General features: G+C 54.1%; 1 protein-coding gene across 2 annotated transcripts; it reads left to right on the forward strand.

Moving 5' to 3' along the window:
• The first annotated feature begins 3091 nt into the window (after positions 1 to 3091).
• LIMD2 (LIM domain containing 2) lies at positions 3092 to 19994 on the forward strand. 2 transcript variants are annotated; one of them, XM_054088117.1, is made up of 5 exons: positions 3092 to 3363; positions 14310 to 14446; positions 18206 to 18250; positions 18578 to 18717; positions 19215 to 19993. In XM_054088117.1, the coding sequence occupies exons 2-5, from the start codon at positions 14405 to 14407 to the stop codon at positions 19372 to 19374; spliced, it is 387 nt and encodes a 128-aa protein (XP_053944092.1). In that variant the 5' UTR covers positions 3092 to 3363; positions 14310 to 14404; the 3' UTR covers positions 19375 to 19993. The 2 variants fall into 2 exon arrangements, with proteins under 2 accessions (XP_053944092.1, XP_009553661.1); XM_009555366.2 differs by lacking the exon at positions 3092 to 3363 and having other exon boundaries at positions 19215 to 19994.
• Positions 19995 to 20282: the final 288 nt, after the last annotated feature.

The following is a 20282-nucleotide window of genomic DNA, read 5'->3' on the forward strand; positions in this document are numbered from 1 at the left end:
CTATCTCCATTCCCACCCCATCCCTACCCCTATCTCCATTCCCTATCTCTATCCCCATCCCCACCCGTATCCCCATCCCATTCCCTATCTCTATCCTATTCCCTATCCCTATCCCTATCCCTATCCCTATCCCCATCCCCATTCCCCGTCCCTATCCCTATTGCTATCCCCATCCCAATCCCCATTCCCATTCCATATCAGCATCTTCATCCCCGTCTTCATCCCTTTCCCTACCCCTCTCCCTCTCCCCATCCCTGTTGACCCTCCATCTCCTCCGGGTCTGCCAGCCCGCTGGCTCCTTCCCCATCTTGCCCCCAAGCCTTGTTCCCTTCAAGGCCATCCCACTTATCCAACTCCATGGCTTGATGGTCTCCATCCACTCCCATCTTCAGGTCTCCTTCCTCTCCTTCCCCTCCCGTGACAGAGGACAGGACAAGGGGGAATGGTCTCAAGCTGCACCAGGGGAGGGTCAGACTGGATATCAGGAAAAGACTTTCACAGCGAGGGTCATGGGGCGCTCCAGAGGCTGCCCAGGGAGGGGGGAGTCACCATCCCTGGAGGGGTTTCGAAGACGGGCAGAGGAGGTGCTCAGGGACATGGTTTAGTGTCAGACAGGAATGGTTGGACTCAATGATCCAAGAGGTCCTTTCCAACCCGGTGATTCTATGATTCTATGTGTGTGCATACACGAGAGTGTGAGCACGCTAGCGTGCATGTGTGTGCCTGTGTGTGCACACCTGTGAGCACGTTAGTGTGCGTGTGTGCAGGTGTGTGTGCATAGGTGTGCACGCAGGTGTGCCTGCGCACGTATGTGCGTATCTACACATGCCCGTGTGTCTGTGCCCACAAACACGTGTGTGCACGCGTGTGCCTCTGCACGCGTGGGAAGGGCACCTGCAGTGTTTCCCGCAGCGACTGCAGAACAGACTCCAGGGAGCTCCCATGGGACATGGGCTCAGGATCCAGCTCGGCACCCTCTGCCTCCCAAAGATGAGCTCCCATCCCATTCCTGTGGGGCGCTACTGTGAGGAAGGGAGGCAGGTGGAGTTGGAGATGGGACCCTTTCCCATTGTGTTTATTCCCAGAGCCCAGGGCAGTGAGTGCCGTGTTCTCTGTGGGGCTCATTTGCTGCAGCCTTCATACATAGAATCATAGAATAGTTTGAGTTGGAAGGGACCTCAAAGCCCATCCAGTTCCACCCCCTGCCATGGGCAGGGACACCTCCCACTGGCTCAGGCTGCCCAAAGACCGTCCAACCTGGCCTTGAACCCCTCCAGGGATGGGGCAGCCACCACTGCTCTGGGCAACCTGGGCCAGGGCCTCACCACCCTCATAGTGAAGAAATTCCTCCTTATGTCCAGTCTAAATCTGCCCCTCTCCAGTTTATACCCATTCCCCCTCGTCCTATCCCCACAAGCCTTTGTGAACAGTCCCTCTCCAGCTTTCCTGTAGCCCCTTCAGGCGCTGGAAGGTCGCTATAAGTTCTCCTCTGAGCCTTCTCTTCTCCAGGCTGAACAACCCCAACTCTCTCAGCCTGTCCTCGTATTGAAGGTGCTCCAGCCCTCGGATCATCCTTGTAGCCCTTCTCTGGACCCATTCCAAAAGCTCCATCTCCTTCTTAAGTTGAGGATTCCAGAACTGGACACAATCCTCCAGATGAGGTCCCGTCCTCATTTTGGGGCAGCGTGATGATGCCTTGGGCACCTTTCTTCCTAGATGGATGCTGGTTTTTGCAGCCCTGCCAGTCTCCTGCTGCGTGATCCGTGTGACCATCCCCATCGCTGGGGCTGGATCTGCTCAGCAACAACTGATTTTACTCTCGAGTCAAATTCCTCCTTTATTTGCTCTTGGTGGCAGCAAGGCTTTTAATCACAGATGCTATTTGGGCAATGCAGAGTGACAGAGGTGATAAATCACATCACCACCGTCTCCTTGGCCAGTAAACAACATCATAAATTCCTTAATTGTATTTTTTTTTTTTTTATGGAGAATTACGGGCAAGTGCTGCACACAAGGATCACCTGCCTTTGCTGCTGGGCTGGGCACCGAGCTCGGCCTCCGGACCATTTCCAGCCAGCGTTTGGCTCTTTCCAGCTGCACCACACTATGTTGAGGAGCCCAGATGAGAATATTTGTTCCTGCATCATCATTATCAAACCGGATCCAGGGGGAGGTGTCCCTGCCCATGGCAGGGGGTGGAACTGGATGGGCTTTGAGGTCCCTTCCAACCCATTCTATGATTCTCTCTTCACTCCATTGCACGTTTTGGCTCTTTTGGAGAGGTTTGGGAGGTTAAGGCGAAGTCCTCAGAGCCACAAAGTCCCTCTCACAGCCATCCCACCTTCCTTGGCTGATCTCAAACTACCTCTGAGTTCCCTTCAGGTTTTAACTGATATTTAACCTCTTTATTCTTAACATTTTGGTTTAGGGACATGGTTTAGGGAGTGTTAGGAATGGTTGGACTCGATGATCCAATGGGTCCTTTCCAACCTGCTGATTCTGTGATTCTGTGATTTTGCCCCATTCCGCCTCCCACCCCTCAGGCACACAGTTCCGAACCCCTGCCTTTCTCATCTAAACAGCGATTTGGCTCACCCCAGAGCAGTCCCGGCAGACTAACCGACCACCTCCCACACCACCGCTCACACGCCCGACTCATCAAATCCCTGTGGTGTAACTCCTGGATTTCTGAAACCATCACAACTCCGTTTTGCCCCCGCTGTGGGGTGAGGAGCTGATGGCTCTGGGATCCCCTTTTCCTGCTGCTTCCTGGTACGACCCTTCCTCTGCAAAGAGATTAGGGGGGCGCAATTTGGCTTTTGCAACGCTGGAGGGGTGGAATCCTCCAGGATGCTCGCAAGAAACCTTCCACGAGTGGGTTAGTGCCACGTGGAGAGAGCCCAAGGCTGTGTCCGAAGTCTTGAGCGACGAACACGCAGAACATGGGTGGGGGGAGGAGGCTGAGCAAAAGCCAATTACACTGAGGGGTTGGAAAACAGAGGGGAGTTCTCGGAGCTGGGGAGGCTGTGGGGGTCGTGGGGTGGCCGGGGAGAGGGAGCCCGGAAAGAGAGGGGCTGGGGAAGGTTTGGGGTTAGAGGTTGGCTTCACACAAAGGAGCAAGCGGCTGGAAGACGGTACGCCAGGGAGAGCCAATCACCGTGGCGGCCCAGTGATAAAAGGGCTCGCGAGGCGGCCGTGGGAGCTCGCAGGAAACAGCTTTCATTCTCACAACCCAGCGTCTGCAGCGGGGAGAAGGGGAGCGAGAGCACCCTGCCGTCAGGGACAGCCGGACACGGCCACCCAGCCACCCCAGCAGGGTGAAAGCCTCCTGTTCGGCATCGCCGTGAGGAGCCCAGGCATATGGTGAGGCATCGCTGGCGGAGAACAACAGAGCTGAGAGGAGGCGAGCGGCTCGGTGGGAGAAAACGATGGTCTTCGAGATGTGGGGAGCGATGGGGTTCACCCACCCTTTGTTGGCAACTGCGGCTCTGCTCAGGGAGGGGAGAGAAAGCGAGACTGAGCGGTGGGGAGGGAGGCAGAGGCGAGGAGAAAGGGATGGAGAAGAGGGAGGGATGCAAAGAGCCCTGGGAAGCAGCGGTGCTGGGCAGGAGGCACCCGGCAGATGGGGGTTCACCCCCCAACCAGCCCCCTGGGAGCAGATCCTCCCCAGATGGGTCAGGAACTTCTTAGCTTTGGGGGGAGGCTCGGCTGAAGGGAGCAGATTCGGGGGGTTGGGGGAACACAAGGGGGTCTATTCTTAGCCCCGGGTGGCCTCACTGAGGTCAAGCTGGGGCAAGGAGACGCTGTTTGAGCTCCAGGAGCCCTTTGGGGAGCGATGCTGCTGAGGACAGGGGCGAGAACCCTGTGCCCCGCGTGAGCCGGGGGGGGCTTGCACCCACCGGGGAGGAGAGCGAGCGGAGGGCTGCGTTTGCTGGATTTGCTGCAGTGGGAGTCTTGAGGTGCAGTGTTTTGGGGCTCACGCTTGGGCTGTAATTCCTTCTTTGTTTTCTGCTGCAGTATATGCCAGAGCGAGGTGGGAGGGGGGGGGCTGCACAGGTCCATTTTATTGAGCTGATCAGAAAGAGCAGAGATGGAAAAAAAAACCTGTTAGCTCCCGTCTCCCTTATCCTCGTTCGTTAATATCTGCTAATTCTCAATGGTGTGTCTCCTACTGCCTCATCCAGCCTGGCTTTAAACCTTTCCAGCGTCAGGTCTTTCATCACTTCCCCGGGGAGGCTGTTGCACGACTGTGAGATTTAATAACGACACAAATACCCTGAGCTCTGACATAACCCTCAAGAGCCAGGGATCTCCCAGGGCTTCACAAAGGAGAGCAGCTCTGTTGTCATTGAGGGGGCGAGGAGGGTTGGAACAGAAAAAATGAAATTATTTGCCCATTGTCACCCCCAAATTAGCAGCTGAGCTGGGAATCAAGCCCAGGGCTCCTGAATCCCAGCCCGGTGCTGTAACTACCCTGTTTTGAGACAGTCTGATCTGTCTAATCCTCTTGAATCGCTTGAGACCAGCTAAGCTATCTTGTAAATCATATTTTTGATCAATTTTCCGCTTATTTTTGTTCGTGGAGCGGGCACCAGTTTTGAAAGAGCATGATAATTCAGCAGCCTGGATCATGCCTTGGCAACTGGGCTTTGTCCACTGAAGACATGGTGTCAGGGAAGACATCTGGTGCCCCAGCTGAGCTGTCTTGTATTTAAAGCCAGGAGGAGCACATCTGCACCATTATTAACGTAGATTACAAAAGAATTGCAGGGCAACCGGTCAAGCCCCGTCCAAAACGGCTTCAGCGTTAACGTCCTTTTTAAATGGAAGCCCTGCAAGAAGCAAGTTCCCAGTGAAGAGTGAAGGTCTATCAGAACCAGCCTTTTGGGCTTTGCAAAGTGATTGGATGCATCTTCTTTTTCACTCAGCTCAAAAGTAGGTTCCTGACCTTTTTTGGTCAAAAAAAAAAAATGAAATCCCACGAGACTTCTCATTAGGGAAGGGAGTTCCTCTTCTGGTTTCCTTCAGCGAGGCAGTCTTGTGAGCCTACAAGCACCCAGTTGGATCACAGAATCATGGAATAGTTTGGGTTGGAAAGGACCTCAAAGCCCATGCAGTTCCAACCCCCTGCCACGGGCAGGGACACCTCCCACTGGATCCGGTTGCTCCAAGTCCCATCCAACCTGGCCTTGAACCCCTCCAGGGATGGGGCAGCCACAACTTCCCTGGGCACCCTGTTCCAGTGCTAATAGACCAACCACGGGTCCTCCATGGTGATGGTTTCCTTTTCCTTTTCACCCACCCGCAGCATTTTCAGGGTTCTTGCCCATTGTTGGGCAGCTGCCTCGTTCCCCAAGAAGTGTTTACCTTTCGCTTTCCAGTTAAGTCATTTTTATCTGTCATCTGGGGGTGTTGCAGAGCTTACCTAGCAGTGAGCAGAGCTCTAGGATGGAAAACATGAAATCTGCGTGAAGGGATTATCACAATCAATATTAAGCACACTTTAGATATATTTCTCACTCCTCTGGTGTGCCCGTAAGCCTCTCCCTACGGCCAGCTCGAGGCTTCTCAGACACAAGGAGCCTCAGCAATATCCAATGTGCCTCTCCAGGTCTTCCATTTCCCACCACACTCGTTGCTCCACGCAGATCCCGTGGCCTCGCAGAGCACCAGATCGTATTCTGGGCTGTGTGGCGTCTTGGATCCTAAAGGATAGAGGTTAAGGCAGAAACAGGCAGTGCAGCTCCAAAAGAATGATCTTTAGAGACATGTAACCTGTGAATGTGATTTTTGGTGGCTTTTTTTTTTGACACTATCTCTATTTGAGGGGAGTCTTGTGTCCAGTTCCGGAATCCTCAACATAAGAAGGAACTGTTGGAACTGTTGGAACGGGTCCAGAGGAGGCCATGGAGATGATTTGAGGGCTGGAGCCCCTCTGATGTGAGACAGGCTGAGAGAGTTGAGGTTGTTCAGCCTGGAGAGAAGGCTCCGAGGAGACCTTAGAGCAGCTTCCAAGACTGAAAGAGGCCCCAGGAATCCTGGGAAGGGGCTTTTTTTACAAGGGCCTGGAGCGACAGGATGAGGGGGGATGGCTTTAAATTGGAGGGGGGAAGATTGAGATTGGACATCGGGAAGAAATTATTCACGATAAGGGTGGGCAGGCCCTTGCCCAGGTTGCCCAGAGCACTGGTGGCTGCCCCATCCCTGGAGGGGTTCAAGGCCAGGTTGGATGGGGCTTGGAGCAACCGGATCCAGTGGGAGGTGTCCCTGCCCATGGCAGGGCGTGGAACTGGATGGGCTTCAAGTTCCCTTCCAACCCAACCCATTCAGTGATGCTCTGATTCTATGTTGGACAGCAAACAGGGAGGACACGGCAGCTCTCACCGGGGTGGTGTCGAGGCAGGGATGATGAGAAGTGGTCATGCAGTGTTTTGGGGAGCCTGAAAGGGGGGTCGCTCCTGCTCTTGCTGCCTCCACAGACAGTGAAAGAGCAGAAGCTCTCCAGAGGGACTGGCAGGCTTTCTCAGAGCTTTGCTCAAGACCTGCGCTAACCCACACCAGAAATGCGAGTCCAAAGTCCAGTGTTTTACAGGTGATATTCCACGAGGGGAGATGAGCCAACATAACATTTACAGGTTGTGCTTGGGGAAAGGGCAATTACAGGTCCATTAATTGGAGTACAATAAAGGTGAGTTTCTAGACTAGACTTTGGAAGAGTAATCAAACACCCGCTGTTGGGAAGCAGAACAAATTGCAGTGTGGTTTTACCGCAGGACACGTCAAGCTGGCTCAGGGTCTTCCTTGGATATGATAAGTGACTTCTGAAACAACAGGGCCTCAAGAATCTGAATTTAAGGAAAGCACTTGATACGACGTGCCAAGGAAATAATTATTTTAGGTGGAGACAGGAAAGAGGTTAGGGAAGAGACAGCAAAATGCATGGAAGACCTTTGGACCTCTCCATAAGGAGATATCTAGGGACTGAACTTGTCTACAGTCCCTTTAGAAGTCAGGAGATCTGCCCATGGTGAGAAAAAACAGATCAGGAAGAGGAGACTGAGTCCTAGAACTGGCTAGAGTTGAGTTTTACCGGAGCAGGCACTTGGGGAGCTGCAACACAAAGCCGCGGGAGCCTGGATGGATCACATCAAGTGGAGGGCACTGAAGAAGAAAGAGCATCTAAGATTTCTGGCAGATGTGACAGAGGAAAAGCACATCTGGCCAGATGTTTTCAGGGGTGCTGCAGAAGTATTTGTACCACACTATGAACTTCCGAGATCTCTTTCAGTGTTCTGCATCTGAGTCAGCTCATCTACTTGCAGCCAAGGTGGTTGGAGGACCAGAGAACCCATCAGAGAACAGATTAAACGGAATTGGCTTCTCCCGCTAAAAAGAAGACTGCTAAGGAATCCGATTGCTCTTTGAATCCCTCGGAAAGGCAAATGCAATGGTGGGAGAAGAACTAGGAACATCATGCTGGTGTAACGGTAAATGGATATAAATTTAGGTAGGAAACCAGAAGGTGAGGTTTCGAGGTATTGCATGGTTTATGGAGGAGCCTACGGAAAAGGGAAGGAGCATGAACTACTCTGTGCTTCTTGTGCTTGTTTGCACCAGGTTTATCTTGCACTTCATCAGTGCCACGCTGAAAAGCTTCCAAGTCTTTCTCCCAGGAAAGCACTTTTCCCTAATGTCCAACACGAACCTCCTAACCTGGAATTTTTGGCGATCATCTGGCACTACTGAGAAGGACTTGTCTCTGCCTGAAAAAGAGGCTCTTCTCCTCCTCCCAGAAGGTTTTCTGTTGTATTTGCCCACTCTGTCTGGGCCATACAGGAGACCCCAGGGAGCACAGACTCCCTTCAGACCATGATAAAATGCAGGGAGACCTCATCACTTTCTACACTATCTGAACGGAGGCTGCAGTGAGGGGCGTGCTGGACTCTTCTCCCAAGTGACAGACAGTAGGACGAGAGGAAATGGCCTCAAGTTGCCCCACGGCAGGTTCGGATTGGACATTAGGAAAAATTTCTTCACGGAAAGGGTTCTCAGGCGCTGGCAGAGGCTGCCCAGGGAGGTGGTGGAGTCCCCATCCCTGCAGGGTTTTAAAAGATGGGCTGATGAAGTGCTTATGGATATGATTTAGTAGTGAGCAGGTACGGTTGGACGTGATGATCTCAAAGGTCATTTCCAACCTAGTGATTCTATGATTCTATATTTAACGGATGCCATGAAACATGGCTATGGTCCCAGGAACGGGCTGCTCCACGCCTCAGTTTCTGCTTCTGGAAAACGGACAAATCCCAGCAGCATCCTTGCTGAAAGGCAGAGGCTGGGGACCAGCCCAGTCCTCCTTGGCCCTCCCTGGTCCTTGCAAGGCCATGCACCTCCTCCTCAGGAGGAACAAGCCAAGGCAGGGATGAAGGTGAGAGAGCAGAGCGGATGCGCAGGGGCTTCCCTCGGGCTCCCTCTTCGCTTGTGCGGGTCCTTCATTGTTGCCCTGACAAAGGCAGCCCTGTTCCTCCCCACAACTATTCCTTGTCAGCATCTCTCAGCATTTCGGCTGCAGATTTCCTGCCCACTGGCAGCCTTTCAAGAGGCAGCCTGGGCGCAGAACGTGGATGGAAAGTGGATTAGTGGGGCAGGCCAGTGGAAGGTAGCTCTGTGCTGTGGGGTGCACGCAGGAACGGGTCCATACGATGAGGCTGCTCTCCAGAAACCCGATGAGCACAGCAGTGATGTCTGCAGAAGTAACCCAGCTGCTTCTCCCTGGAGTCCTCCACCCTGCGTCAAGCCAGAAGGGACCTTTCCTGGGTCCCAAATACTCAAGAGGTCAACTGCTTGGCTTGAAGCCACACAAGGATACCTTAGAGCAGCTTTCCAGTACTGAAAGGGGGGCTACAGGAAAGCTGGGGAGGAGTTCTTGATCAGAGAGTGCAGGGATAGCAAGATGGGGAATGGTTTTGAGATGAATGAAGATTGAGATGAGATCTTAGGAAGAAATTCTTCACTGTGAGAGCGGTGAGGTCCTGGCCCAGGTTGCCCAGGGAAGTGGTGGCTGCCCCATCCCTGGAGGGGTTCAAGGCCAGGTTGGATGGGCCTTGGAGCTCCTGATCCAGTGGGAAGTGTCCCTGCCCACGGCAAGGGGTTGGAACTGGATGGGCTTTGAGGTGCCTTCCAACCCAAACTGTTCTATGATTCTATAAAGGACCCAAGATCTGCAGCTGAATTGAGGTCTTCCATAGCTAAAGCTGGAGCCGTGACCTCCAGGTTGTTCCATTGTCCGTTCCAAACTGCAGCTCACTGTTTCTTTCCACACATGGGAAGCTGAAGTAGCACTGACATCCCTGTGCCCCCTTCTCTGGTGACTCTGTGCCCGGTTTTGGTGCTGGCCCATATGATGCTGACTCTGCACCATGCTTTGTTTCATGGTGTAGATTGGCCATGAGGCATTAAGGCTGCAGGAACAGCAATGCAATGAGCTGGGTGATTCCTAGTCTCAGGAGACGGGCTCTTCCAGTGCCTCTTCACTTCCTCCCCATATGGTCATAGAATCATAGAATAGTTTGAGTTGGAAGGGACCTTAAAGCCCATCCAGTTCCAATCTCCCTACCATGTGCAGGGACACCTCCCACTGGACCAGGCTGATCAAAGCCCCATCCAACCTGGCCTTGAACACCTCCAGGGATGGAGCAGCCACAACTTCACTGAGCAACCTGTTCCAGTGCCTCCCCACTCTCATAGTGAAGAAATTCTTCCTTATGCCAGGCCTAAATCTGCCCCTCTCCAGTTTATCTCCATTACCCCTCGTCCTATCACCACAAGCCTTTGTGAACAAAGGTCCTGCTGAGAGAGACCAAGGGCTGAGTTGGCGATGGAGCTGGAGGGTGAGCGGCCACCCGTGGGTGTAGGCTGCACTAATCCTGCACATCAGCCCCCACATCAATCGGCTTAGCCCATGATTTCCTTGGGGAGAGGCTCGACAGCCTCTCCGAGGTGTTGAGCCCCTGCCCGTGCCTTGCCGTGCCGCTGGGGATACTCCTCATCCTCCCAGGATGGAGGAGGAAGGGGCCCGCATCCTCTACGCTGCACTTTGCCTTTGGAAAAGCCTCTTGCAATGGGAGAGTGATCCCCGCAGTAAACAGACTTCACAGAGCTGCTGATGGGAACCATATGGCAGCGAGGGGCCTCTCGCCCTCCGCAGTCACGCTGCTTTCCTCTGCCGGAAACCCATCAGCTCTCCGAGAGGCCATTAGGCAGCGCCAGGTTGGGGCCCGCTGGGAGCCGGCCGGCGGCAGCGAGGGCAGCCGGGGCAGCCCCACTGGTGAGGAGAAGGAGGAAAGGCTCCCTGCACCCATCCTGGGTCTCCACTGTGGGAAAAACAACGCATCAGAGGCAGATCGGTGTGGGGTGGACTGGGGAGTTTCCTTGAAGGACCAGCCCAGATGGTTCACTCTCCTCCATCTGCCCCCGGGGTCAGGCAGGAAGGGGAGAGGGGATGGGAGAGGCTGCTGTGCAAAAGGTCTGACACCAAGGAGCTTCTGGGATGAATGTTGCCTTCTTCACCCCAAACAGCCTCCTATTTGGTGCTAAAAGACAGCTAAAAGACCTCTCTAGCTGCTCTCACATGTCCTGTATAGATGCCAGACAAGCTCCAACCACAAGGTCCTCCTCAGCTTACCACCGGCTTGCCGAGATCACCCAAAGAGCCCCCAGAGCAGGACAGACAGCTGCCTGTGATGACCTATGGGAACCATGAGCATCCTGCCGGCTGTGGTGGCATGTCTCTGGAGCACACCGAGATCCACCATGCCGTGGCCACCAGTGCTGCTTTCAGAGGCCGCGCTGTCTCCCTGGGTAGACAGCACAAGCCTAGATCCCTTGGAGAAAGGGGCTTTTTTTGTCTACGTTGGCCACCAGATGGTCCCAGCAGAGGCAAGAAGAGTGGAGGCCGTAGAGGCAAAGGGGTTGTCTCCTTCTGCTAAGCCAGGTACCTGAAATTGCTGCCTGCGCGACTAGAACAGGGGCAGTCCTCAGGCTTCTCTTGGCCAAGAGCCTCAAGGAGCAGAGGTTTGGAGAGGTCTAGCAGTTACGGCTAGTTACAGCATCGACTGCAGAAACTCGGAGTTGGCTTTCTGCTTTGTCACAGATGCCCTCTGTGCTCCTCAGACAATCCGCGAGCCTCCCCTGCACGCTGAGGGTTGTCCTAGAGATTGTGAGGACTTCACAACACCAATGTGGCAGCGTGTCCTTAAGCAAACCCTGCACCACTGGGGCTTCTCTGCTCATGGAGGTTTGTGTTGACTGCCTTGGGCTCAAATCCCATCCTGTGCAGCCTAAGGCCTCCTTGCAAGAAAGGAGAGCGGCTGAGAGCCTCCTAGAAACCCTCCAGCAGTTTTTCACTTGTTGTTTCCCTTATCGCTTCAGCACACCCTTCCCCTTTGAGATTACTGCTCTTGCCTCCTTGTCCTTCAGCAGGAAGGATGTTTAGCAACTTCTACTCACACGCCTCTAGGGCAGCTACACTGATGGGACCTCTTGTTTGAAACATAGGCTGGGAGGGAGTTGGCAGGAGGTTACAAGCAGAGGACGCGCGTGGAGGGGAAGAGGGATATTCATAGAATCACCAGGTTGGAAAAGACCTCTACGATCATTGAGTCCAATCATTCCCATCTGTCACTCAACCCATGTCCCTGAGCACCTCATCTACCCATCTTTTAAACTTCTCCAGGGATGGTGACTCCACCCTGTCCCTGGGCAGCCTCTGCCAGCGCTCCATGACCCTCGCTGTGAAAAATGTTTTCCTGGTGTCCAGTCTGACCCTCCCCTGGCACAGCGAGAGGCCATTCCCCCTTGTCCTGGAAGGGGAAGGAAAGGAAGGAGACCTGAAGATGGGAGTGGATGGAGACCATCAAGCCATGGAGTTGGATAAGTGGGATGGCCTTGAAGGGAACAAGGCTTGGGGGCAAGGAAAGCAAAGGAATAAATAGTAGGTGGAAGGAGCCAGGGAGGACGTGTGTATGGGAAGGGCAAGAGGAGGATGATGGAAGGACCGAGGGAACAAAGGCAAAAAAAGTGGCTGAGGTAGGGGAGGGAGATGAACTGTGAGGGAAGAGGAAAGAAGGCCGTGGGGTAGAGAGATGATTGTGGCAAATGGGAGAAGGTGAAAAGCAGGTGAAAAGGTTGTGCACCCGTGTTGGAGGTGTACGTAGCGTAGAGATGCTCAGTTTTCTGGGTTCCTCAGGTTCCAGTCAGGGTCTAACTGGGCTGTTGGCACCTGAAGACATGAGAAGGAAGGTTCTGTTCCAGAGAACAGGGGCAGGGAGGGGCTGTGGGCTTGGGCCTTTGCTGCTGGGGCTGCTTCTCGGACGGCTCTGAACCCCAGCACACACCGGGTACAGCAGCCGCCCGCGTGCTGCCATCTGCCCCGCTCGGCAAGCAGGAAATAACAAGCAAACCGCAGAGGAGACGGGAAATGATTTAGGTAAAATCGGAGCCATATTCTCAGATGAGGCTGTAAAACGTTGGCAACAAGGGCTGTCCAGTCCCCTGGGCCTGTGACGGGGAGCCCACCTCAACCACCGCTGCTCCGGACCTGGAGCAAAGGTCTCTCAGCTCTGAAAACAGCCACTAATTTTGGGTGCTTTGCTGGGCACAATGCAAAACTGATGCCAAGTGCAGGATGTTGGGACTTTTTAGAAAGCCAAAGAGCTCCCCAAACCCAGGGCATGTTTGCAAATGTCACCATGAGACTGGCATTGTGGAGACATCTCCTCAAGCCCACTACATCTCCTGCACTGGGGCTTTCTCAGGGTCTACGCTGGCCTCTGGGCAGCAAGAAAGGACATGGATCTGTTGAAGGAAGTTCAGAGGCCACAGAGACGATCTGAGGGCTGGAGCACCTCTGCAACGAGGACAGGCTGAGAGAGTTGGGGTTGTTCAGCCTGGAGAAGAGAAGGCTCCAGGGAGACCTTAGAGCAGCTTCCAGCACTGAAAGGGGCTCCAGGAAAGCTGGGGAGGGGCTCTGGATCAGGGAGTGCAGGGACAGGATGAGGGGGGATAGTTTTAAGCTGGAAGAGGGGAGATTGAGAGGAGATCTTAGGAAGAAATGTTGCCCAGAGCAGTGGTGGCTGCCCCATCCCTGGAGGGGTTCAAGGCCAGGTTGGATGGGGCTTGGAGCAACCGGATCCAGTGGGAGGTGTCCCTGCCCATGGCAGGGGGTTGGAACTGGATAGACTTTGAGGTCCAATACGACCCAAACGATTTTATGATGTTCTCATCACAACATGATGAGAACAAGAGGTTTCAGGAGAAGAGGAGGGGGTGGAGCGGGTGCTGGTTTGCCAACCCCCAGCACAGCCCCATCACAGCAGAGCTGCACACTCACCCCTTCACTCTCCTGTTCGCGGCTCTGCTCCTCCATCCACAACATCTGCTCAATGCCCCACCTCTCTCTTGCACGTGCAAAACAGGGCTCACCAAGCCTGACCTTTTACGGGTGTTTTGAAGGCAAGGTGCAAAGGGGAAAAACCGCTGAGGATCTGTCAGTGCCTGTTCAGCTGACTTTTACCAAAAAGGGTGATTCGCAATGCTGGTGGGTTTCTTTTCTGCTGCATTAAAGCTGGTCTGAGATCTGTCAAACTCATTCTCCAGTGTACTCAGCACATCACACAGAGGCCACATCTTACTTGTCTCAGCTGAAAAGCAACTTGAGCTCCCCAGAAAAAACAAAATCCTTGTCACTGACTCTGCTGAGCTGTGATCCACTCTGTTCAGCAAGGCTTTTCTGGGCTAAAATTAGACTAAAATCTCAATTCTTGCTCCGGCAACACCAGTATTTTAGTGGCTGCATCAATGAAACACTGGGAGTGGGTTTCGCTGCCTCGGCAGGGCAGCAGCTCTGGCTGGGAGTCGTAGCTTTGGCCATTGCCTGGCAATCACCTTCTATACATGGGTTTGGAGCAGAAGACATCTCATCACCTTCTGCTCATGTTTCCAGCAGCCCTCACTCATCCCAACACAATATCTTCACCTGAGATTGCAGCTACTGAACTCAGCGCCCCAGATCACCTCCCAGCTTCCTAAAACTGAGTAATATTCCAGACCTGCACCTCCTATCTGCCAGACTGGTCTGGTGTGCCTAGATCCCCTGAAGCCCTGAAGAAAACCCTCACCCAAAGAGGCTGTCCTGACCCCACGGAGGAAGCTTTGAGCACGCTGCCGTCACGCAGCAGCTCCTGCAGAGCTGTGCAGCTGCTGGGTTTGGGGTGATGAAACCAGCCACACTCATGTGGACATTTCCTTTCCAGGTGTTGCAAGACGTCTGTCTTAGACACTTCCCTAGGGAACATTGGCCCATCAACTTCAAGCTCAGGATTAAACAGACGGAGAAGGGGAAAGAATCATGTTCCAGGCCACGGGACCTGCCAGCCCAACCCCAACTCATGTACGTAGCAATCCCTGCGGTTTGTATGGGAATTTCAACCCAGGCTTTGGTTCTCAGGGATGGAGGGTTGTGTGCAGAAGCCGTATTGCGGACCTGACATTTCAGGATGATCAAAGGCACAAGTCACTGCTGCTCAAACAACAAAACCGGGGACGGGAATGTTCCAGCAGAAGGTGCTGTTTGCTGAGCGCATTGCAACGCCAGCGTCCAGGCTCTGGTCCATACAGAGCTGCTCACCCCGCTCTCCTCTCGAGGTGCTGTGTGTTTGTTTGTGTTTCCATGGCTTTCCGTGATCACAATTGAGAGCATGCGAGCTGCTTAGGATTGGAGTGATTGGAGACGGAAAAACAGAAAGGCTCAAGAACATCTCCTGCTGGGACAGGATACGGCCCTTCCCCATGGGAGGATATATCAGATATTAAATAGATAGTGTGTCTGATCGGAGCCAGAAGGCTGCCGAGAAGTGACGAGCAACGGTGGATTGCCTGTAGCCTTGGGAACGGATGTATTCCAGTTCCAAAGAGGCAGCATTTTCCTTAGCTCTGATCAGCGGAGCCTGGAAACAGTATATTAAATCCTAACCCCAGGAGAACACCTGCGGTTGTTTGACCAGTGCTGAGGGATGTAACTGGTTTTACACAGCCTGAGCCTCTTCGCTGCCCTTGTCCCTCTGTTGACTTTGGCTTTACTCTTCCAGCCTTGTGGGAGGGAGAGGAAAATCGCGTCCCTGACCTCAGTCAGCGAGAGCAGCTGGGAAATGTCTGAAGAGGCAGCTCAGCGAAGTGAGAGTTTCCTGTGCATCTCTTAAGCAAATTGTTTCCAAAAATATAAAGGAGAAATGATGGGCAAGGACGAAGCAGGAGGAACGGGGCTAGAAGATCAACCTAGGGGTAGAAGATCAACCTAGGGGTAGAAGATCAGCCTGGGGGTAGAAGATCAACCTGGGGGTAGGAGATCAACCTGGGGGTAGAAGATCAACCTGGGGGTAGGAGATCAACCTGGGGGTAGAAGATCAACCTGGGGGTAGGAGATCAACCTGGGGGTAGAAGATCAACCTGGGGATAGGAGATCAACCTGGGGGTAGAAAGCTTGGGCAGAGCTGACCCTGCAGAGCTAAACCAGCAGCAGGAGGAAGGACAAGGAGGCAGCGGGGTGATGTTCTGGGGTCAAACTGCCCCGGTCTTGGGAACAAGCAGTGCAGAGGGTGAGCCTGTCTGTCGTAAGGAGTCCTGGATGGTCCGTGCTTGCTAAAAACCTGTTTAATCCTTTGACCCTGACTGTTTGAAAGAAAGAAGAGGGCATTGGTATGAGTGTAAAGGCAGGTTATAATACATGCAGGTGGCTGCCTGGGACCCAATGGGTGCCTGTGCAAACAACCACCTTGGGGAGGGCAAGTGAGAAGGAGGAGCGGGAGGTGGTTTGGGAGGAGACGAGATGTTGCAGCTGCAGATGGGGGAGCGCGCAGAGCCCCTGCTCTGAGCTGCTGGGGGCAAAGGTATAGGCACTTCAGTGTTTGGATCTCTCTGTCCAATTGCTCCTCTCACAGCTGCGCGGTGCGAGCAGCATCCGCCCCCGGCAAGCTGCAGAACACCATGAAGCAGGTCTACAACTCTGACTGTGCCCCACTGCCCCTTCTGGCCTCCACTCACACAGAGCCTGTAGGGACCCAAGAAGGCTTTCTAATCTCGCTTACGGCGCAAGCGTTTCCTGTGCCGCGCAGCATCAACGGGCTGATAACAGGGCTGATAACAGGGCTGGCAGAGGAACTCAGAAACAAAACATCCGCTGCAGGCAAAGCCCCACAATGGCAGCATTGCTTGAACCCTGTGCACTTTCAGCAAGAGAAGGGTTAATTGTCACTCTCCAGCCCTGTGGGGTCAGTGTTGGCAGGAAAGAGCAGGAGGAATACCTCCCACCAAAGTTGAGCCGCTGTTTAATAGATGCATAAACCAGCAGGAGTGATTTGCCGGTGCAGGTCACGGACAGGGCTTGTGCTGCAGCGGCTCTGCAAACCCCTTTCTCCCTCTCTGCCCGCTCAGGGATGTAGAAGCAGGGCTCCTTGGCTTTGCCGCTCCTCCTGAGGGGTAATGCTGGCAGCATGGGGCCCAAGACACACACACGGCCAAGGACAGCAATTAGGACCTGCAGCAATTAGCACAGCTGCTCATCAGTGGGTGCTGGGAACGAGGGAGGGTTGTCACCACGGGGCTGTGCTCCACTACGTCTACACCGGGACATCTCTCGGATCTGTGCTTGGGTGTTATCACCTGAAAAGAGCGTTGCCTGGGTTGAACACTGGTTGGATGGCCGGGCCCAGAGAGTGGTGGTCAATGGAGTTAACTCCAGCTGGAGGCCAGTCACAAGTGGGGTTCCTCAGGGCTCGGTACTGGGTCCAACCCTGTTCAATGCCTTTATCAATGACCTGGATGAAGGCATTGAGTGCACCCTCAGCAAGTTCAGATGACACTAAGCTGGGTGGAAGTGTGGATCTGCTGGAGGGTAGGGAGGCTCTGCAAAGGGATCTGAACAGGCTGGACTGCTGGGCCGAGACCAATGACATGAGGTTTAACAAGGCCAAATGCCGGGTCCTGCACTTGGGGCACAATAACCCTATGCAGTGCTACAGACTGGGGGAAGAATGGCTGGAGAGCTGCACGGAGGAGAAGGACCTGGGGGTAATGGTTGACAGCGACTGACCATGAGCCAGCAGTGTGCCCAGGGGGCCAAGAAGGCCAATGGCATCTTGGCTTGGATCAGACACGGTGTGACCAGCAGGGCCAGGGAGGGGATTCTCCCTCTGTACTCGGCACTGGTGAGACCACACCTCGAGTACTGTGTTCAGTTCTGGACCCCTCACCACAAGAAGGATGTTGAGGCTCTGGAGTGTGTCCAGAGAAGAGCAACGAAGCTGGTGAGGGGCTGGAGAACAAGGGTTACGAGGAGCGGCTGAGAGAGCTGGGGGTGTTCAGCCTGGAGAAGAGGAGGCTGAGGGGAGACCTTATTGCTCTCTACAACTGCCTGAAAGGAGGTTGTGGAGAGGAGGGTGTTGGGCTCTTCTCCCAAGTGACAGGGGACAGGACAAGGGGGAATGGCCTCAAGCTCCACCAGGGGAGGGTCAGGTTGGATATCAGAAAAAAATTCTTCATGGAAAGAGTCATGGGGCACTGGAACAGCTGCCCAGGGAGGGGGTCGAGTCGCCTTCCCTGGAGGTGTTTAAGGAACGGGTGGATGAAGTGCTGAGGGACATGGTTTAGGGAGCGTTAGGAATGGTTGGACTCGATGATCCAGTGGTTCCTTTCCAACCTGGTGATTCTATGATTCTATGCTCTACCTTGACCATGGAAAAGGCAAAGCCAGGACACGCTCCTGTGTCTGAGGCAGCGAGCAGTGCTGGATGTGAGCTGGTTGCTCTGCCCCCACAGCCCTAGGCAAGTTCCTTCTCTACAAGACGTAAATGTTTTTTCCTCTTTTTCTATTTTCCTCTCTTCCTTTTCCTCTCTCTGGAAAAAGTGCCACAGCACAAGAAGAAACTCACACATGAGGACCTGATGGAGGTGACGGCCTCTGAACAAGTGAGTTCAGAGACGGTCACTGCGTGCCGGAGACAGCCAGGCAGAGGCTGCTGGCATGGCCCAAGGTCCTACAGCTCAGCCGCCTGTACAAATCCTCTACTGCTTCTCCTCAAGCACAACTCAGCGCCAGGTTTGTCAGTCCAGGCTTTCATTTTCATATTCATTTCTCTTCTCCTTCCATCCTTAGGAGGCAAAGAACAGCTCAGGAGGCAGCACGGTGCAGCGCTCCAAGGTACCTGCAACTTTACCCCATCCTACTGAGTCACGGTGAGGGGGGAAGGACCCAAAGCCTAAGAACTGAGCACCAATCCAGCCCAGCATCCGGGAGGGTGAGGGGAGACGGGGCTGTTTCACACCAACCAATGCTCCAGCAAAAGGAGCATCTTGATCCAGTGGAAAGTGTCTCTGCCCATGGCAGAGGGGTTGGAACTGGATGATCTTTAAGGTCCCTTCCATCCCAAACCATTCTATGATTCTGTGTCAGGGAAGAGGGCTGTGGTGGGAGCCAGGTACAGAATCCCTTCGTCACCCTCTCTCCCTTTGGTCTCCCCTTGTCCAGTCCTTCAGTCTGAAGGCACAAGTGAAGGAGATGTGCACTGCCTGCCAGAAAACTGTCTATCCCATGGAGCGGCTGGTGGCGGATAAATTCGTCTTTCACAACGCCTGCTTCTGCTGCAAGCACTGCCACACCAAGCTGAGGTGAGCAGGGCCGGCGAGCTGAGGGCGATGGGTGTCACCGTGGCTGCATGTTGGGGAGGTCCTTCCAGTTAGTGCACCCACCATCACAGCCCTTCCTCCTCTTGTGGAGCAGCTGGAGATCTCCAGCCCACTCATTACAGCAAAATAACAGCTTATACGTCCACCTGACCCCAAGTGTCAGCTAAACCCACTTAGCATAGAAGAGTTTTTTCTCCTCAAGAGCAGCCCCAAGGTAACACAGAGCTTAGCCAGAGCTTCCTCCTGGATTACACAGAGCCAAGGCTGAGCTGCCCTGCAGGATCCCCCTCTTTATAGATCTTTGAGGCTGTTTGCAGCAGCCCCAACATCCTGAGCCGGCTGGAGGAAGCAATTGACCCTTTCCAGGGGTCCCCTCCTGCATGTTCCCTCCACCTCCCTGCCGTGTCCTGGTGCCCCCGAGCCTCACTCGCTCCCCACCTGAGACGCCGTGCTCAGCTAACCCTGCCCTCTTTCCGCAGCCTGGGCAGCTACGCAGCGCTCCACGGGGAATTCTACTGCAAGCCCCACTTCCAGCAGCTCTTCAAGAGTAAAGGCAACTACGACGAGGGCTTCGGGCGCAAGCAGCACAAGGAGCTGTGGGTGCACAAGGAAGTGGAGAGTGGGACCAAGTCGGCGTGAGCAGGGCCAGCCCACGCTTCCCTGGAGCCCAGAAGAGAGGGCACGGAGCAGCGCTGAGCTGGGGGCTAACTGAGCTGATGTAAAGCAATGGGGACCAAAAGCCTGTGGAAGGGAAGGGAGGCAGCCCAGCCCTCTTTGGAGGACGCTTAGAGTGGTCCATAAGGACGGGGCAGAGAGGACCGCGGTAGAGTCCCCGTACTTGAAGCTCTCTCTGTAGGCCCCTCTCCCTAACGAGATCAGAAGACCAGAAGAACTTGCCCCTATGGGAACCCCAGCCCTGTTCATACGTTTCAGGGCTTCCACCATGGAAAAGGACATGATCTGGGGGCTTTACCTAGTCTATAAGTCACAGCAGAGCTCCCAGCTCCTGCCACACCAATCCTGCCTTGCTGGGGCTCCTAATAAGGAGGGTCCTTGGTTTACATCAGCTCAGTTCAGCTGGGATTGTTCAGCCTTAAGGATGTTGCCCTGCAACTGTTTCACAGTGTCTGTCTTTTTTATATTTGCCTTTGACTGGTACGTTCTGCGCTGGAGCCTGGCAAGTCAGCTTCACCTGTGACACCGCGCCATGTGCTCTTTTATTTTTGTAATACAAGGTTTCCGAGCCTTCCCTACCTTGTCCTGTGTTCCGAAGGGTCTGGGGAGGTGGGAGTAGCACTCAGGTTCGCTCCTTACTGCCCAGTTTCCGTGGAAAGACCTTCTGCCCATCCAAGATCAAGAAACTATTCCTGGGTACGTGTGTGTAATGTTATGACTGAGGCAGATTGGTCCTTTGGGGGCTGAACTCAGTATTCCAAATCGCACACCAGCATCACTGCCCTGTGAGCCGCACACCCCAGCTGTAACCGCATGACAGCTTCCACACAGAGCCCAGACCGTCCTCAAAGGGAATTCACCGTCCTGTGAAT

This window comes from Cuculus canorus, chromosome 25, assembly GCF_017976375.1.
Source record: "Cuculus canorus isolate bCucCan1 chromosome 25, bCucCan1.pri, whole genome shotgun sequence".
Lineage (NCBI taxonomy): Eukaryota > Metazoa > Chordata > Aves > Cuculiformes > Cuculidae > Cuculus > Cuculus canorus.